The following is a 20,810-nucleotide window of genomic DNA, read 5'->3' as shown; positions in this document are numbered from 1 at the left end:
TTACAGTTCCACAATTTCAGGTTTTTCCTTCTATCTGCTCTAAGACACTGAAGACTAAAAGAAAAATCAACATAAGGATTCAGCAGTCATACTCATGTGTTCAATCCTATTTTCTCTGTTATAACTCATCCTTCTCCCTTGATACTTCTCCGAATTTTAGGTATATTTGGACTATGCTCATTCTAACCTTTTCAAGTTGAAAAGGGGTGTTGACATTATGGGATTGAGGATTGGAACTAGTTGATGTTCTTGGACAGGCTAGCTCCTCTGGGCCTCAGGACTTAGCTGGCCTAGGAACCATCTGAAAATTGCTGTTCTTTCTCTGCTTCCTCCGGATGAGCAGTTAAATTCTCAATTTTTGTTCTTTTTTAATGAAGGTGTTTAGAGCAATAAATTTACCTCTCAGCACCGTCTTTGCTGCATCCCGTAAATTCTGATATGTTGTATTCTCATTTTCATTTGTCTCCAGATATTTACCAATTTCTCTAGCAGTTTCTTCTTTGACCCCTGACTGTGTAAGAGTGCATTATTTAATCTCAGTATATCTGTGAAAGTTCTGGTTCTTTCGTGGTTATTTGTCAGTTTCATTCCATTGTGATCAGAGAAAGTACTTTGAATAATGTCAGTCTTTTAAAATTTATAAAGGTCTCTGTTCTAGTTTGCTAGCTTGGTTCAAGAAGGCCAGTGAAGTTCAGGGTCTCTCTCTCAAGTGGAAGGGTACATGGCGAACACAGAGTTTCTCTCTGATCTGGAAAGGCACATGGCAAACAGGGCATCATCTGCTAGCTTCTTCTCCGGGCTTCCTGTTTTCATGAAGCTCCCCGGGAGGCATTTTCCTTCTTCATCTCCAGAGGTCGCTGGCTGGCAGACTCTGCTTCTTGTGGCTATGTTGTTCTGCTCTGCTCTCTCCGAATCTCTTTCATTCTTCAGAATGTTTCCTCTTTTATAGGACTCCAGAAACTTATCAAGACCCATCCAAATGGGTGGAGACATGTCATCACCTAATCCAGTTTAATAACCTCTCTTGATTAAATCACATCTCCAGGGAGATGATCTGACTGCAGTTTCAAACATACAGTATTGAATAGGGATTATTCTGCCTTTATGAAATGGGATTTAGATTAAAACATGGCTTTTGTAGGGGACATACATCCTCTCAGACCAGCACAATCTCCCTTTCAGAATCTCAAATATGTCATACTGCTGTCTTCTTGCCTCCATCATACCTGTATGTATTAAATTGCTTTCCTCTTGCTGCTTTCAGGACTTTATTTCTCTTCAGCATTTGACAGTCTGATTAGTATGTGTCTGTTTGGATTTGTCCTATTTGGGGTTGTTGGGATTCATTGATTTGCAGATTTTATTTCTTTTATAAGAGTTGGGGAATTCCCCCCATTATCTCTTCAACTAATCTTCCTAGCCCTTTGCTGTTCTCCTTCTGGGAGACTGATAATTCTTATATTTGTGTGCTTTGTGCTGTCTGTCATTTCCCTGAGATCCAATTCCAATTTTTCCATCTTTCTTGCCATTTGTTCTTTTGTCCACTAAAATTAAATTTTCCTGTCCTCTAGATCACGTATTCTTTCTTCTGCCTCTTCATATCTGCTCTTGTATATCTCTAGTACATTTTAAATTTTGTCTACATTATCTTTCATCTCTGTACGATCTATTTTTTCTATTTATTCTTTCAAATTCTTCTTTATGCTCTTCGAGTGTCTTCTTGATATCCTTTATGTCATTAGCTAGCCCACTGAGTTTGTTTAGGAAATATGTATGAACATCTTTGATTGGTTGTCTAAATTCTGTTGTCTCCTCTGGTGTTTTAATTTGTTCATGTGGCTGGGCCATATCTGCCTGTATCTTCATGTGCTTTGTGATTTTCTATTGCCTTTGAAGAATTTGATTGTCTTGTTAAGGTTACTTTGAAAGTTGATTTCCATCACTTGTCTAAAGTTTTGTATTTGCTTGGGTTTGTGCTCATGGTCTCCTTTTATACTTGGTTTGTCAGTAATTCCCCACCAAGCAAAGGCCCAGACCTCATGCAGGGGATGCAGCTGTACTTGAGGAACTATTAGACAGAAATGTGTCTTGCCAGACTGCACATTTCGTTTCTTCCCAGCAGATGGTGCTCTTGGGCCTCTTCCCCTCAGGGCCACCTCTCCATGACTGTAGCAGCAGGCTGAGCTGAATGAAGACTCAGTGCAATTTCAGCAAGGTCTACTGGTCTCAGTGCATGTTGAAAGCCAACCCTGGGGCTGGGGGTGGGTGGGCAGTGTGCACATTGGCAGAGACTCCGCCTGTGGGCCTGATGGGTCTGACAGCCCCCAGGTTCCCACTTAGGATGGCAGCTTGGTGTGGTATAGATCAGGCACGGCGTGTCTCACTTCCTTGTCCCTGCCTCTCCGTCCTTGTATGCCCAAGTTCTCCTGCCCTCCGTGTAGAATGGGGAGGGGTATCAGCACCCAATGAGTGTCTTTCATGCAGTTGTCAGACCAGTTCCACTCTGCCTCACCACCCCCCCCCTCCCAGGGGGAGTGCCCCCTGTCTCTGCTAAAAAACCCAGGTGCCCACAGTGGCCTATGCACGGCTGGATGGTTTCTGTACGCAGGGAAGGCAACTCTGCTGGTTCCCAGGTTCCCCACAGGGAAGATCTCCCAAGCTAGCTGCAAGGGTAGTCTAGAGTGCGGGGTTGTTCTGCTCCTTTGGGAGCCACACTTTCCTGTGCGCCACTACTTGTCTGTGGTGGGGTTATAACCAAGCACACTCGTACCATTCTCTCCATCCCAAATTTTCCACTTGTTCTTCCAGGACTTCTATATGTACTGTAGAAGACAATCTGTGGTCATTCTTACTCTGAATCTGCAGTCCTGTTTGTTTTTCTGTCACTTCTCTCATTCCCCAGAACAGGGGCGAACTCAGCCTATTCTTTTCCACCATTTTCTGGAAGTCTCCTTGATGCTCTTTTGAATTGCTTTATTGTTTATTTATTGAATAAGTTCAAGTTTTGTTCCTTCCTGAACTGACTTCTCTTCCTTCTGGTTTCTGATACATAGTTATGTTAGACTGAGTGTCCAGCCTAAACATTAGTTAAGACACTGGGATGAGGATAATAGATTGATAAATTGAGGAGAACACTTGCAGAGTTAAGTTATTTTTATTTTGCCAATTTGTATCTTAAAAGTTCAAGGATATATGGGGTAAAGAAATGAAACAAAGTTTCAGTGGGCTAGGAGATTTCAAATAGAGTCAGAAGATCACTCTGGAGGTTACTCTTATGTAATCTTCAGCCAGATATTACAAATTGCTACAGTATGCTAAGCCTCAATGAATAGTGTTCCTGAAAACCCTAAACAATACTCTAGGCCCTAACTAAGACTATGAAAAACTTTCTTCATAAGTTTATTTGTTCAGAAATTTAAGGCATCCAGATTGTTCCTATGCCAGAAAAGCCCTCAAACCCGAAAATTCCAGTATTTCCAAGAACAACAACCAGTTTCATTCCCCTACGTCATAAGATCAACACCCCTTTCCAGTACAAATAAGTTAGAATGTCCAAATAGCCCTGAAGAATGAGAGAGTGATTTGGTGCGAGGGAGGAGGTGTAACTGAGAAATTAGGATTTGGCAAATGATTATGACGATATTTCATTTCATTTATATAGATATAGAGATATTTCATTTTAGCTTCTGGTGTATTGGGATAGCTAGAAGAAAATACCTGAAATTGTTGAGCTGGGTCCCGTAGCCTTGATCTTTGATAATGATTATATAACACTATAGCTTTTGTCTTGTGACCATGCGACTATAAAGGCCTTGTGACCGACACACTCTTTGCCCAGTGTGTGGGTAGAAGAGAATTAAATAAAGACATAAATATATATAAAATATGGGAGGAATAAGGGGTATGGGATTTTGGGGTGTTTTTATCTCTTTATTTGGTATAATGAAGATGTCTAAAATTGATTGTGGTATTGAATGCACAATTATATGATGATGTGAGCCATTGATAGTATACTTTGGGTGGTTTATATGGTGTATGACTATATCTCAATAAAATTGCATTAAAAACAAGGATATAATAAAATAAAAATTGACACATATAGTCTCTGCTTTTAGTCAATGTAAACAAACACACACAATATAATTTCCTTACATTGCCTAGCCTGTGCAGAAGTATTTCTTTGTTATGGCATTAACTACACAGTCAAGAATAGGGATTTGATCAGCTAGTTGTAGCAAATATATATTGTAAGTGAATAGATAGAATATATTAAAGCTGATTCTATTGTACATTTTTATCAGTGGTGGATAGGATGGATGGAGACTCTGTGACCATGGATATATTAAAACAGGAAGTTAGGAATACCCTTCTCAGTGGAGCTGCCATCTTCTTTCCTGATCGACAGACCCGGCGGAACCATCTCTTCACCATGATGGTAATTATTTACATTACAAAGATGGATTCTATTCCTGAGGCCTACTAGTATGAAGTTTATTAATTTTTGTTTTCTCTGAATGTACATCAGTTTCAGTTTCCCAAGTATTTATTTAGTAACTACTATATAGGAAGCTTTGTGTGGGACACACAGATATCTAAGGATTTAGCACTGTACTCAAGGTAGGAATGAGGATCCCAATCTCTGTTTATAACCCATTGTTTCAAACAGTACAGTAGTCCTCATTTTTATGACTTACCTACAACCAAATTTTCTTTTTAACATTTTAACTTTTTATTAGAACAAGTACAAAAGTAGACTGAATAGTACAATGAACTCTTCTCCTTCTCTTCTTGTACCATGTATCCATCACTCAGTTAAAGGATTATAATTCAATCTAATCTTGTTTCATCTATAATATACCTCACCCTTTCTCCTCCTCGATCCAGTATTATTTTAAAGTAAATCCCAGATGTATTTTATAAATAAATCCCTATATATGCATCTAAAGATAATTCAACCAAGTTTTAACCCCAACTGATTCTCCTCACCTTCTTAGACCTGTTCTCCCTGTTTCTCAGACATTAGAACAAGGGGATGAAAAATGCTTCCAGTATTTACAAAGTATTATGTTACCAAATAGAATATCCTATACAAAGATCCAGGTTTATTAATTCTGAAAGAGATATTTCTAAATGAAAATGAATGAGCGCCATTAAAAAAAAAGAATTAAAATGTAGAGCAAAATAAAAATTTCTCTCTCTAAACCATACCATAAACAGTAAAGTAAAGGAACTTTAGTGGTTCCAATGTTATGTCGATGGAAGTACATGCAGGGCACCATTAAACCAAGGAAATAATCAGATACAGGTGTACAAGAAAGCAAAATAATAGACCAATATTACTTATAAACATAATTGGAAAAATCCAAATGAACTTTAGTAAACCAAGTCAACAACATAGTAACAAAATTATAGCCAAATTGGATTTACTCTAGGACTGCACGGATGGTTTAACATTAGAAAATCAATAAATGAAATCAGAGAGGAAAAATCATAGCATAAATGCAGGAAAAATTAATAAAATTCAATTCTGTGGTTCTTTGAAAGGATCAGTAAAACTGACAAACAGTTAGCTAGACTGACAAAGTAAAAAAGAGAGAAGATGTAAATAAAATCAGAAATGAAAGGGGGAGCATTACTACTGATACTACAAAAATAAAAAGAATCTAAGGATTCTAAAAAATAGAAGAGGAGAGAACAGTAACTAACTCATTATATAAAGCCAGCATCATTCTAATACCAAAGCCCAGTAAAGATCCTACAAGAAAAAAAAATTTAGAGAAATTTCTCTTATGATATAGAGGCAAAAATCCGCAACAAAATACCTACCGATTGAATCCAACAGGTTGAAAGAATTATACACTATCATCAAGTGATTTTTATCCCAGGTATGCAAGGGTGGTTTTAACATATGAAAATCAATTAATGTAATACACTACATTAACAAAATGAAGGGGAAATACACATGATCATCTCCATTGATGCCAAAAAGGCATTTGACAGAATCCAACAATTCTTTTTTGATAAAAACACTTAGAAAAATAGTAATAGAAGGAAACTTCCTCTACCTGATTAAGAGCATATATGAAAAAAACACTGCTAACATCATAAACAATGGTGAAAGACTGAAATCTTTCCCTCTAAAATTTGGAACAAGGCAGAGATGCTCGCTGTCAACCACTGTTAGTCAGCATTGTACTGGAAGTTCTAGCCAGAACCGTTAGGCAAGAAAAAGAAATGAAATGCATCCAGATTGGAGAGGAAGAAGTAAAACTTTGACTACTTGCAGATGAAGTGATCCTGTATTTTAAAAATCTCACGAAATCTACAGTAGAACTACTAGAGCTAATAAATTCAGCAAGGTGGTGGGGGTACAAGATCAACATGGAAAAATCAGTAGTGTTTCTCTACTCTAGTAATGAGCAATCTGAGGCGGAAATCAAGAAAAAAAGTCCATTTATAATAGCAACTAAAAGAATCAGCTATCTAGGAATAAATTTAAACAAGAATTTTAAAGGACTTATACCCAGAAAACTAGAAAACTTTGCTAAAGGAAATCAAAGAAGAGTTAAATAAATGGAATGACATTCCACGCTCATGGATTGGAAGACTAAATATTGTTAAGATTTTAATTCCACCCAAAATGATTTACAGCTTCAACACAATCCCAATCAAAATTCAACAGTCTACTTTGCAGAAATGGAAAAGCTGGTTATCAAATTTATTTGGAAGGGTAAGGGGTCCTGAATAGCCAAAACCTCTTGAAAAAGAAGAATGAAGTAGGAATACTAACAATTTCTGACTTTAAAGCTTATTACAAAGCTACAGTTGTCAGAATGGTATGGTTCTGGCACAAAGATAAATGTATAGATCATAGAATCCAGTTGAGAGTTCAGAAATAGACCTTTACATATATGGCTAGTGGATTTTTGACAAGGCTGCCAAGTCCACTCAATTGGGAAAAGTCTATTCAACAAATGCTGCTGGGAGAACTGGATGTCCATATGCAAATAATGAAGTAGGGCCCCTATCTAACACATACAAAAAATGAACTCAAAATGGATCAAAGACCTAAATGTATTAACCAGGACTATAAAACTCCTAGAAGAAAATGTAGGGAAGCATCTTCAGAATCTTGTGTCAGGCAATGGTTTCTTAAACTTTAAATCCAAAGCCCAAACCACAAAAGCAAAAAAGATTAATGGGACCTCATAAAAATTTAAGTTTTTGTGCATCAAAGGACTTTATCACAAAAGTGAGAAGACAGCCTACTCAATGGGAGAAAATATTTGGAATCCACATATCTGATTAGAGTTTAATATCCATAATATATAAAGAAATCCTACAGCTCAATAAAAAGACAAGCAACCAAATTAAAAAATGGGCAAAAGACTTAAATCAGTGTCATGGTTAGGGACAGGTGTCAACTTGGCCAAGTTGTGGTACCTGTTCATCTGATTGGGCAAGTGCTGGCCTGTCTGTTGCAATGAGGACATTTCATAGGATTAGGTCATGATCACGTCAGCTACATCCACAGCTGATTCCATTTGTAATCAGCCAAAGGGGAGTGTCTTCTGCAATTAGTGATGCTAAATGCAATCATGGGAAGCCTTTTAAGGAGGACTCAGAGGAGACAGGTTCCATTCCTGCTTTGGCTGGTGAGCCTCTCCTGTGGAGTTCGTCCAGGCCATCCATTGGAGGCTTCACAGCCTGCCCTGTGGATTTTGGACTCTGCGTTCCTACGGTCACGTGAGACACTTTCATAAATTTTATATTTGCAAGTGTTCCCTGTTGATTCTGTTTCTCTAGAGAACCCTAACTAATACAATCAGCATTCCTCCAAAGAGGATATACAAATGGCTAAAAACCACATAAAAAGATGCTTAACCACATTGGCTATTAAGGAGGCATAAATAAAAGCCATAATGAGATACCATTTCCTACCCACTAGAATGGCTACTATTTTAAAAACTGGTCATTACTAGTGTTTGAGAGGGCATGGATAAATAGGATGTACATGCATTGCTAGTGGGAATATAAAATGGTGCAGCCTCTGGAATACAGTTTGGCAGTTCCTCAGGAAGCTAAGTATAGAACTACCATATGACCAGGCCATCCCTATATTAGACATACACCCAGAAGTATTGAAAGCAGGGACTTAAACAAATATTTGCTCACCAGTGTTCGTAGTGGCATTATTCACAGTCCCCAAAAGGTGAAAGCAACCCAAGTGTCCATCAGCTGATGAATGGATACATAAAGTGTATATACACACAATGGAACATTATTTAGCATTAAAAAGGAATGAAATTCTGGTTCCTGTGACAACATATATGAACCTTGAAGACATCATGTTGAAAGAGATAAGCCAGGCACAAAGGACAAATATTGTATGATCTCACTGATATATGAAATAATTAGAGCAAGCAAACTCAGAGTTAGAATCTAAAATATAGGTTTCCCAGGGCGGGGCGGGAGGTAGGGAATGGGGACTTAATGCTTGACTTGTACAGATTTTTCTATTTAGGTTGATTGTAAAGTTTTGGACATGGATGGTGGTGATGGTAGCACAATATTGTCAGTATAAATAGTAGCACTAAAATACATGTATGTGGTTATGGTTAAAAGGAGAAATTTTGGTCATATATTGTTATTAGAATAAATATTAAAAGATGAAACACAGAACTGTACAACACAGTGGACCCTATTATAAGCAATGGACTGTAGTTAATAGTAGTTATAAGTGTTCATTCATGAATTTTAACAAATATATTGCACTTATGTAAGGTATTAATAATAAAGATGGTAGGTATATGGGGGAAAAAATCACAACCTAATGTAAACCATGGAATATAGTTAGTAGTACAATTATAATATTCTTTCATCAATTGTAACAAATGTACCACACTAATGTTTATTGTCAGTAATTGGGAGGGGGGATATGAGAACACTGTATCTTTTGCATGATTTTTCTGTGAATCTACAACTTCTTTAATTAAAAAAAAGTTTTGTTTTAATTATTTTTTTTAAACATACAAAAATGAACATTCTTACTATATGATCAGTCCATTCTTGGTATATAATCTATAACTCACAATATCATCACATAGTTGTATATTCATTACCCTGATAATTTCTTAAAAACACCTGCATCAATTCAGAAAAAGAAAGAAAAAGAAAAAAGACCTCATACATACCATACCCCTTAACCCTCCTTCTCATTGATTGCTAGCATTTCCATCTACCCAATATATTTTAGCCTTTGTTTCCCCTAAAAAAAAAATTTTTTAAGTGCTCTGCAGGTTGCACAGAGGTTTATAGAAATAGAAAAAACAAAAGAAACATAAAATGAGATCCCTGTTGCCAAAGGTCTATAGTCTATTTAAAAGTGACTGCCACAAGGAAGAACTGACCCATGGGCATTTAGCTCAGGGAATCATGTTGAATCTAAGTAATTGAAGAAGATTTCAGAGAGGAGGTAGGACCTTTATTTCACAATATGGGCAAAATTTGTGTATTAGCTTGAGGGATCTATTCTCACAATGTGAATACAACCTTTGAGAGTATCGGCTTACTTGACACGTGAGAAGGGCTTTGTCCTATTTGTTTGCTGGAAGTATTTACCTGGCAGCTGAGCAAGTGATTTTTTTTTGCTAGCATGTATCTCACCCAGAAAAATAGAAAGAGGAGGTAGGCCCTCTTGAATGACATCATTGTCTATTAGAAAAGCACCCCAGCCATTTTCTTCTTTGCCCATCCCTTCTCACAAAAGTCGTAAGGTTACATTTTCCCTCCTGATGCTGATGATTTAAACAGCAGTGCCATCTCTTTCTTGTGCTAAGCCATTTTCTCCCCAAGTAATTGTTTTCCTTGTGACCATATCTTAATTCCCTGACCCTCCTATGCCAGGCCAGCTCTTGAGTCTTAAATCTCCTCGAAAGCCATGTCAGTTCTTTGCATAGCAGTAGGTCTTCAATACATTTCAGTACTCCCCCCAAAGGAGTCCAGTAGCCCCACCAGGAGTTGTGATTCATGTATCTGTCACCATAGGCTGTTAACTACAGGATAAAGGGAAAGCTATGATCCTGTTGAAAAACAAATCAGGAAGCTCATAAGAAATGCTCTCTGTCTCTGCTTTTGCTTTTGGGGTGACGGGATTTTCATTCTTACTTTTCATTGATGAGAAGTATCCATCTTTTGTAGGTCATTTTCTTAAACATTTGCTTTAGGGCTTCCTGATTTTAAACATGGCAGTGAACAAAAATAAACCTGCCATTTTCTGTTTAGACAGTGTGCTGGTTTGAAACCGTTATGTACCCCAGAAAACCCATATTCTTTTACTCCTAATCAATTTGTGGGGGCGGACTTACTGTTTAAGGTTGAACCTTTGATTAGGTTGTTTCTATGGAGATGTGACACACCCAATTGTGAGTATGACTTTTTGATTAGATGGAGATGTGACTCTGTCCATTCAAAGTGGGTCTTGATTAGTAGTATTACTGGAGCTCTTTAAAAGGGGAAATATTTTGGAGAAACCTCAGATGCAAGCATTTGGAGATGTAGAGGAAAAATTCTAGAAGGACCACAGGATCTATGAGAGCTATTTGAAACCAGAAGCTGGAAGAGGAACCCAGCAGATATTGTGCCTTCCCATGAGATGCTAAACAAGGACCCACAGTACTGAAAAGCCAGAATCTGGAGAGAGCCAAGCAAAGCTAAGAGAAGAAATCCAGCATTTTCTTGAGAGAAGCTGAGAAAAGACCAGCAGATGCTGACCATGTATCTTCTCATATGACAGAAGAAACCCAGGCACCATCTGGCCCTTTCTTTGCAGTCAAGGTATCTTTTTCTGGATGCCTTAGTTTGGGCATTTTTATGGCCTTAGAACTGTAAACTTGTAACTTAATAAATCCTTTTATAAAAGCCAATTCATTTCTGGTATGTTGCATTCCATCAGCATCAACAAACTAAACAGATGGGTGTTTCTGTTCCCCCTCAAGACTAGAACAGGTTTTAGTTGAGCTGCAAGGTATCTACTGACCTCACCTTTCCTCTTGCCTAAGAACAGTGGTAAAAGTGGCATTTCATGCAGCCTTAGCTCTCTTGAATGGATTTTCTGAATATGTGATTTCTGGTTTTCTAGAAGAATGTCACTGAGCAGGAGCACAAGCAGTCTCTGCAGCTTACTTTCCGATCACTGTGCACATATTTTAGGTAAGTTATCATTCTTTTCAATTGTCAAATACTTCAAATCTTTGCAAAGTCGTTTTCTTTAGATATCTTTTCCTTTCATGTACTTTTGAAGTAACCAATACTTACTTCTGCTTTGCTAGAATACCAAGTTTCAGGACTAAAATATCACTAGGCAGGAATGAATAACTAGTGATAGAATAATAATCTTGTTGAGAGCTTAATCCAAATCTCAGTCATTATAAGATAAATTAGAGTTGAACCAATGTGTAATCTCTTTGAACACTGCAGGTTTTTAAAAGATTTTTATTGTATGGTATAACATATATACAAAGCAAAGAAATAAAAAAGCAATAGTTTTCAAAGCACTCTTCAACAAGTGGTTACAGGACAGATCCCAGAGTTTGTCATGGGCTACCAAATGATCCTCAAATTTTTCCTTCTAGCTGTTCCAGAAAATAGGAGGCTAGAGGGCTTAAATACTTTTTTATTATCACAATTTTTTTTCCTTCTTTTTTTTGTGAAGAGTAGCATATATACAAAAAAGCTATGAATTTCAAAGCACAGCACCACAATTAGTTGTAGAACATATTTCAGACTTTGACATGGGTTACAATTTCACAATTTTAGGTTTTTACTTCTAGCTACTCTAAAATACTGGAGATTAAAAGAGATATCAGTTTAATGATTCAGCATTTATTCATTTGCTAAGGCCTATCTTCTGTGTATAATTCCACCATCACCTTTGATCTTTCCATACCTCTCTTTGGGGTTGTTTGGGCTATGGCAATTCTACATTTTTGCTATTGGAAGGGTCTGTCACTAATATGGGGTAGGGAGTTGAAACTATCTGATGTTCTGGAGAGGCTGGGCTGGGTTTCAGGACTTATCTGGACCAGGGACCCATCTGGAGGTTGTAGGTTTTTGGAAAGTTACTCTAGTGGCCGGAACCCTAATGGAATCTTATATATTGCCCTAGTTTGAATACTTCCGTTTTTAAATGATTTTTGAAGACAAAACTGAAGCCAAAGGATTTTGGAGTCTTGTACTTAAGTCTAAAAAACCAACTACATTAAAACCCAACTGCAGAGGCTCAAAATGGAAGGGCCATAGTTTAGTAAAAACAAGTGTGTGGCAAGTAACAATTTGGAGATTTTTACATGCTTTGACTACCAAAGAAGCCAATGGGTCCAGAGGTTTTATGTAGATAAAAACTCTTGAAGGAGAAAGAGAGCTAATAGCTCAAGCTGTTGTCTGCGAGCCAGGCTATACCTGAGATGGATGGTGAACTTAGCTATATAAAAATGTGTTCAGAGTCGAGTACCAAGGATGATGAAAAAGCCTGAGGTTGTCATGTGAAGAACATTTGAAGACACTGGGAATGTTTAGTCTGGGTTTCCAAGTTAGCAGTCTTTAAATATTTTAGGGACTGTCATAAGATTAAGTATATTTCATAGTGATGGTCAAGGTAATTTATTCTATTGATTTATTCCTTAGGATCTCTTCAAAGAGCCTGAGAATTCATGAGTCTGTGCTTTTCTAAGACACAGTGACACAGTCCAAGCCAGGACCATGGCCTTTCTTCCTGATTTATACTCTCCCCTTACCATAGAGTTGACCCTAAAATTTTTAGATGCTCTTTTTGGGCTTTTTAAACTAGAAAGCATGAAAAGCCCTTCCAGAAACCAGGTGTCATGACTACTTTGCATCCTTACAGTGATAAGGATCCAGGCGGCCTTCTACTTTTACCTGAGAAAAGTGACCTGGCCGACATGAACATCAGCGAAGTGCTGACGGTTATGAACACTCTCCTCTCTGTTGCTGCTCGAGAGGTAACTGAGGGGCGCCTCCCTGTCTTCTTTGCCTCATCCTTTCAGGAGCACATGACATAGTAGTAACTGAGCTTTCCCTTTCAACTCTGATTTATGCATGAATGTGATTTTGCTACAGTGACCATTACAAATGAGCATAAAGTTTGCCCAGCCTGCTTTGGTTCCTCATCACCCAGCCCGCTGCAGATGAAAGGCACACTTCCTTCTCTTAATAAGTACATACAAGTGCTCATGTCAAGTTCCTTAGAGAAAGGGGAATGGAGTTTTACCAAGTTCCCTCAGAGTGTCAGTCATTAAGCCTAGCATATAGATAGTTATTAGATAGTCATGGTATGAATTTTGTGGAAAACTGCTTTACTTTTTTTTAAAATAAAGATTATTTACAGGGCGGGCCACGGTGGCTCAGCAGGCAAGAATGCTTGCCTGCCATACCAGAGGACCTGGGTTCGATTCCCAGTGCCTGCCCATGTAAAAAAAAAAAAAAAGATTATTTACAAATTAGCAGGCTCATTAGATCTGAAAATATATTCTCTTTTTCCCATGCTAATGAATTTTTTTTAATTTTGCTTTTTTTTTTTTTTCCGGTTTAACATGAAGGATTTTGTTTCTCCAATGTAGTCCATACACCAACTGGATCAAAATTACCTGGGATATTTGAAAGAATTTTGGATTTCTCAGCCCCACCCTAAGCTATTAATTTAGAATTTTACAGGATACGGCTTAAGAATCTGCATTTTTACTAAGCACTCTAAGAGATTCCAAAATGAAGTGGTTAAACTGGGAAATTTGTGTTGTATATATGTTCTACAATTGAAAAAAAAAAAAGCTTAAATGATAGAGCCTTTGTACTGGGAGTCAAAGAACTATCTTTTTGAACTAAATATGGGTACCAGGAAATTAGAGCACGTTTATGGTGGGACAATCCAAACCACACCCTTAAGGTATTTCATAGCATCTTATATCATGTGGCTGAACTTAGTGCCTTTAAAATATCTTACATTTTTGTGAATGCTTTGTGGTTTTCAAGTTGCTGTTAGAACCATGACTTCATTCACTCCCAGCTGCCTGAAGTGATCAGCCAGTCAGTGATTATCTACTGTTAGCTCATAAAGACTGTTTGGATCTAACCAGGTTAGAATTTTCCAAGGTAACAATGAGGCTAACCAATCTTTAAACTCGTGTTACTTTAAATCCAAAGTTCTTTTTATTCCACTATCATGTCTGCATTCTTTAAGGTCATATCTTGCCTTCATTTTTATAAGCCCAAACTTTATTTTTGATAAATATTATTTTCTGCCATCACTTACTTTCTCCTTTGTTTACTTCCTGCTTTCTCTCTTATTTCTAGACTCTTCTGCCCATCTCTTGAATCTTCCCTAAAATTATCATTCCAATATGCTCATTTATATTTACTTTCTGCCCCAGTTATTGATGGCTCAGACTAATTTCATCTTTATTTCTGCCATTCCCCATATCAAACCTTTCTCCTGGAGTGTCTCTGAATTCTACATGTTTCTTAGACTCCTGAAACCTTATCTAAGCTCTTGCCCTCACCAGTATTTCTTCTACAGTCACATCATCATTGCCATTGGGCTGACAACATTAGTGTTCTCACCTGTTTTTCGTCAGTACTAATTCTACCTTTCCTGTGAGGAGTTGTTATGTACTAGAGCCAGTTCTAAAACCCAGGCCATTTGACTCTGAGTTTTGTCCTCTGTCCACTAGATCAGATTTACTTAAGATATATGAGGGGAAATGAGGTAGCATTTGTCCCATAATCATTACCGTTTGGAAATCAAATATTTGTCCGTTCTTCCCTTTCACTTGCTTGTGATACAGAGTAAATTATAGATTTCATTTAACCTCCAAGGCCTAGGTATCACTGCAGCAATTGAGATATTTCCTTGAATAGTTTGTTTTATCTTTCAGTAAAAGACATTTATGGTTATACTTAAGAGAAGAGTTAGAATTTTTTTAAGTGGTTAGAAATATACCTAGTCTGAAATTTTTTCATAAATATTTTTTCAGCAAATATTCACTGAATGCTTGCTGTGCGCCGACACAGGAAATGTAGTGATAAAAGTCCTTTACCCTCAAAGAGCACAATCTTAAGGAGCAGAAAAACATGTAACCAAACATTTTAATAAAAAGCTGTAAGGGCCATAAAAGAGGTAAGCATAGGGTCCTGTGGGTAATAACACGAGCATATCTAACCCTACTTGATAGAAATGGGGAGTGGATTTAGGAAAGGGTTTTTGGAGGAATGGTGCTAGAGTTCATTGTGAAACCATCAATAGGATTTAACTAAGCAAAATAGAGGAAGGGAATGTTCCAGGTAGAGGGAGCAGCATATGCAAAAACAAATAAACAACGACAAGATGGGGAGGAGCAAGTATTTGAGAATGATAATGGCTAGGCATTGAGCATGTTTAAATTGTGGTTCTTGTGGGGCATCAGGTAATGGGACCTGGTTGGACGCTCAGGAGATGAGTCAGTGCTGAAGGTTGAGATTTTGCCATCCTTATGGACAAGTGATAGTTGAAGCCATGCATGTAGATGTCATCACATCACCCATGGACATTTTGAGGCACGTCAGCATACAGCTGAGAGAGTATGTAGTGGTCAGAGAGGCGGAAAGATGTTAAATTTTTGTTGTTGTTGTTTTGTTTTGTCTTTTTACTTTTTATTGTCCCATTTTTAACCACTTTCAGGTGTACACTTCAGTGATATTAATGACATTCACAATATTAGGATACTATCACCAACATCCATTACCTAAAATTTTTCATCATCTCAAACAGACACTGTACCCTCTAAGCAGTAACTTTCCATTCCCCTTATCACCCAAAGAATTATTTTTTGAGGTTGAGAGAGATTTAATTGAAGGCTCAGGAGAAGGAGCTACAGAGAGAGGGGATTGAAGATGGAAGCTAGATAGAGAAGAGACAACCAGTGGGATAAGTTTCCTGAGATGGCGGGAGCAAATGGCATCAAGAATTAAAAAAAGCCATTTACAAAAGTTCTAAAAAGCTGGAGGGCAAGAGAGGAGTTTTCATAATCTGTCTTTCTTGATTACTCAGGGTTGAAAGCACTTCCATGACTATTCCCCATTTCCCTCATTTTTTGCCCATGACAGAGGCTCTCTCAGAGTTTACCCTCAGCTGTACCCAGTGAGTGGCATTGTTGTGAACACTTCCTCTTTGTCTCTTCCTGATAGTGTGAGCTGCTGATGCTCAGTGGGCCCCAAGGGGAGGTTGGCTCTGTGCTCTTCTCCCTATTCTGGTCCGTCCAAGGCAGCCTGCTCTCCTGGTGTTACCTGCAGCTGAAGAGCACAGACACCGAAGCCAAAGATCTTGCCATTGATCTTATTGAAAAATGTGAGTCTCAATATAACGTCCTTGAAAACTGATAGGTTTGGGGGTTTTGACCCTTTGTGTGTATACTCTATTCTTTAGTAACTCATACATCGAATATGCATTTGTTTTTCTTTCCTTTGTTACAACTCAGACCTGTCTTGGTGGAGGCAGAGAAGGATGGGATATTTCTTCTCAAAATAGAATTCTAAGGCATGTTCCTTTTCCAACATTTTCTGTCTGAACATGGTAGTATACCTAAGTATTTTTATTGTAGAAATCCACAGCTTAAACATCACTTTTAAAACCATTTAACACTCTTAGATGATGTCTCACTTTGAATCACTGCCAAAAAACAAAGTCTTCAACTTTAAAAATTTAAGGTGGAAGCGCTACTATAATCTTTGCTAATTACTGAAAATATTCAGATTTGTGTCACATACCCTAAAAAAATTAGAGGAAACACATCAGGTTCTGAGAAATCATATGTGGAAAATTCAGTTACATCAACCTGGTCTCAGTAGCTGTGACAAAAATGCTTAGAGTATTGAGGTATGTCCCTTAAAGCTTGGCCCACTGGATTGGCTTACCAAATGCATGGACTCATTGTAAACAGGAAAGAGGAGGAACTGAACACTGGTTAAGCTGCCATGTGACTTCACTGGCACATAGAAGTGATATCTACTAAGCAAGTGATAGTTCTACCATATAAAATATTACTTATTTTCTTTATATTTTGGTAGATGTGGAACAGTTTCTGGCAAACACACGAGTACTCCTGGAATCCCTTTTGTCACAGTACAGTGGAAAACTAATAGTTGAAAAATTATGTAATTCAGTGTTTTCAATGGCAGCTCGTCAACTGGTAAGAAAAAGTGGCAGCTATTTATAAAAAGCTGGAAGAAGGGTTGATGACTTGCTCCCCAGACAGAGTCTGAGGTGGAAGCTCAGTGCTTCCTCTCCTTTTTTTTAGGTAATTTTTCTGCTGGATTTTTGTACTTTAGACATTTCACATTGCACACTTTTGAGAGAATTCAGTACTCTAACAGAACTGTTAAAGAAGCTCTGCAGTGACCCTGAAGGAGGACTGAATAAGGTAATTCTAGTTGGCATTTGAACCTATTTTGTATCTTCTCTTAAGTTATGTCACCATACTCAGTGAAACATGCCACCAAATTCAGATGTACACACATAAATTGCCTCTGGAAGACACCCTTTATTTTCATCAGTGGCTTTGTAATAAGGGTGAGTGCCAGCTCAAGTGGGTTTGGCATGTCAACATTAGAAAGGAGACACAGAAAGGAAGTTTACATTGATTAATTTCATCATTGTTATAATATATAAAGTTGTATAAAGACCATGTAAGTAAATAGCCAGATTGAAGTCTATAAGAGTAAATATGTGTTGAAAGGCAAAACTAGAAGGTCTGGTATTTAAAAGAATTTTCTCCCTTACATGAGTTTACAATTCATAAAGATTTTTCACTATCTTGTGTGACACTCAAAATAAGCCTAGGAGAATAGAAACGGCATATGTTAAAAGCTCTATTTTTTAGGTAAGAAAACAAAGATTCATAAAATAAATAAATAAATAAATAAATAAGTAAGTAAAAGAGAGCAAGGTCTCAGATTTACCAAATTCCCAATAATTGCTTTTTTGTTTGTTTGTTTTTTGGGGGTGCATGGGCCAGGAATCAAACCCAGTTTTCCCACGTGGCAGGCAAACATCCTATCTCTGAACCACCCGAGCACCCCTCCAACAATTACTTTTTAAGTGACAGAGTTGGGACTAGATCTAGAAGATTGACATCTTTAAACTCCTAATTCAGTCCTTTTTCCACTGGAAATTCATACCTAGTAATGATTTGTAAGAAATCATTCTGTCATCATTAAAAGATATCATGTTAAGCTAATCACAGCTACTGAAGTGTAATAAAAACCACATGTCCCCTATGCTGAATGAGAAATTATGTTGAGGTATATATACATTGGTGGGAATGTCAGGTGTGTCTTTTTACCTGTAAAATGATTTGTGTAGGAATGTTAAACCCTATCTGGGGTACTAATATAAAAACACAGCTTACTCTATGTGTATGGCTATAGAGTGGTGACAGAGTTTTTCTTGGCTGGTTTGTTTGCATAGCTGGATGTTGAGACTTGGCAACAGGAGCAGCCAGTGGTGTTACATACATGGACAAAGGAATCTGCCCATAATTATGAAAACAATTCCCATGATGTATCTGTCTTTGTTAGTCCCGGGGCAACTTATTTTGAAGTAGAATTTGATGAGAGGTGTGAAACTGAAAAACGGTAAGGCCCAAATTTTCCTTTTCACTAAGCAATAATGGATTGAAAATTAAATGTGGAAAGTAATAAAAATTATACTTTCACAGGTATGATTATCTGGAATTTACCGACGCTAGAGGTGGGAAAACACGCTATGACACAAAAGTTGGCACTGATAAATGGCCCAAGGTGAGTGATATTGCTAGAAAGAGGTGAAATATCTGTTTCTGTACCAATTTTTCTTTTGTCAGCCCTCAGGGGCAATAAAGATATCATCTTCAAAGGGAAGCATTTATATTGTACTTTTTTTTTAATTGTAGTTTTACAGAGCAATCATGCATAAAACACTAGATTCTGATATACCACCCTATTATTAACATCTTGCATTGGTGTTATACATTTGTTACAGTTGATGAAAGTGCATTTTTATAATTGTATTAACTATAGTTAATAGGCTTAACGTAGGGTTTTTTATGTAGTGTAGTTCCATGGATTTTTAAATAATTTTCATTCTGTTACCATATATACAACCTAACATTTTCCCTTTTAACCACATTCAGATATATATTTCAGTGCTGTTAATTGGGTTCACAGTGTTGTGCTACAATCACCGCCAACCATTACCAAAATATTTCCATAGTTCCAAATAAGAACTCTGTATTTTTTAAGCCTTAACTCCCTATTTCTTATCCCCACCCCACCCCTGGTAATCTATAGTCTAGATTCTGACTCTGGGTTTGCTTAGTCTAATTATTTCATGTCATTGAGATCATGCAATTTTTGTCCTTTTGTGTCTGACTTATTTCACTCAACATGATGTCTTCAGGGTTCACTGTATGGTAGTATATACAGCACTTCATTCCTTTTTGTGACTGAGTAATATTCCACTGTATGCATTTACCGTATTTTGTTTACTGTTTACCCATTTATCCATTGAGTTGCTTTTACCTTTCAGCTATTATGAATAATGCCATTATGAACATTGATGTGTAGATTTCTGTTCAAGTCCCTGCTTTTATTTCTTTTGAGGTATATGCCTAGAAGTGGAATTGCTGGTTCCTATGGTAGTTCTACATTTAACTTTTTGAGGACACATCATACTTTTCCACAGCAGTTACATCATTTTATATTACCACCAACAATATGTGAGGGTTACTGTTTTTCCATGGAAAAATACACTTGTTATTTTCCATTTTTTAAATAACTATTCTAGTGGATATGATGTGATATCTCATTAAGGTTTTGATATGCATTTCCCTAAGGGCTGATGATGTTGAGCATCTTTTCATGTGGTATTGGCCATTTACAGATCTTCTTTGGAGTAATGTCTATTTAAGTCTTTTGACAATTGGGTTGTTTGTCTTTTTGTTGCTTATATTGTGCTTTTGTAAAAACTGATGTCAGGGTTCTGAAAACTATAACCATTGCCTATTTTTGTAAATAAAGTTTTGGGGGGACATAGGCACACCTGTTTTTTTGTTTGTTTGTTTATTTGTTTTGTTTTATTTATTTATTTTTTGCATGGGCAGGCACTGGGAATCAAACCTGGGTCTCTAGCATGGCAGACAAGAACTCTCCCTGCTGAGCCACCATGGCCCGCCCAGCATACCTGTTTGTTTATATATTGTCTATTGCAGCTTTGGCAGTACAATGGCAGAGATGAGTAGCCATAACAGACCCTGTAGCCTGCAAAACCTACAATACTTATTATTTGTTTTTCTTTTTTCCGGGAGAAAGTTTCCCAAACCTTGCTATAAATCAGTGTTGACCAAATCAAATAGACAGTTGTGATCCTTAGTGAGGAAGGCTGGTGGATCTAGGATGGCCCAGAATCATAGTAGTGAAGTTCCAGAAATACACTTCACACTTAGTTCTGTATGATATCCTGGGTTGGAGGGTTAAGTGCTGCCTCAGACCACCTTCTGACTGTGTTCAGGGGTTGATTGGGAACAGAGGAATGGGTGAGCAGGATACTATCTGCATAGGTTGTGGGCAGGTAGGCATCCCAGGTTTAGAAAGTTGACCAGCAGTTTTCTGCTAACTTTGCTTCTTCATGAAGTTCATTTGTGAATTTTCTGTTTTATTTACCCCTTTATACATTTCCCCTTTCATAGTTTTGAACTTACAGTGGGAATATAGACATTTTAAATTTA

General features: G+C 37.4%; 1 protein-coding gene and 1 long non-coding RNA gene across 10 annotated transcripts in view; one reads left to right on the top strand and one right to left on the bottom strand.

Moving 5' to 3' along the window:
• Positions 1-14,123, bottom strand: part of LOC143688051 (uncharacterized) — a 35,487-nt gene extending 21,364 nt beyond the window's left edge. For both annotated transcript variants that reach the window (XR_013177800.1, XR_013177801.1), the window contains exon 1: positions 14,018-14,123. This is a non-coding gene — a long non-coding RNA (uncharacterized LOC143688051). The remainder of the gene's footprint in view (positions 1-14,017) is intronic.
• Positions 1-20,810, top strand: part of ZZEF1 (zinc finger ZZ-type and EF-hand domain containing 1) — a 170,255-nt gene that overhangs the window by 65,574 nt on the left and 83,871 nt on the right. For 6 of the 8 annotated variants that reach the window (XM_077165586.1, XM_077165583.1, XM_077165587.1 and 3 more), the window contains exons 16-23: positions 4,302-4,435; positions 11,141-11,211; positions 12,905-13,019; positions 16,237-16,396; positions 17,116-17,237; positions 17,346-17,468; positions 18,515-18,681; positions 18,765-18,846. In XM_077165586.1, coding sequence (XP_077021701.1) covers positions 4,302-4,435; positions 11,141-11,211; positions 12,905-13,019; positions 16,237-16,396; positions 17,116-17,237; positions 17,346-17,468; positions 18,515-18,681; positions 18,765-18,846 — 974 coding nt within the window. The remainder of the gene's footprint in view (positions 1-4,301; positions 4,436-11,140; positions 11,212-12,904; positions 13,020-16,236; positions 16,397-17,115; positions 17,238-17,345; positions 17,469-18,514; positions 18,682-18,764; positions 18,847-20,810) is intronic. The other 2 variants (XM_077165584.1, XM_077165590.1) reach the window with 1 other exon arrangement.

This window comes from Tamandua tetradactyla, chromosome 6 (assembly GCF_023851605.1).
Source record: "Tamandua tetradactyla isolate mTamTet1 chromosome 6, mTamTet1.pri, whole genome shotgun sequence".
NCBI classification, from domain to species: Eukaryota; Metazoa; Chordata; class Mammalia; order Pilosa; family Myrmecophagidae; genus Tamandua; species Tamandua tetradactyla.
The sequence above is the reverse complement of the archived record's forward strand: the minus strand, read 5'-3'. Positions and strand labels throughout refer to the sequence as shown.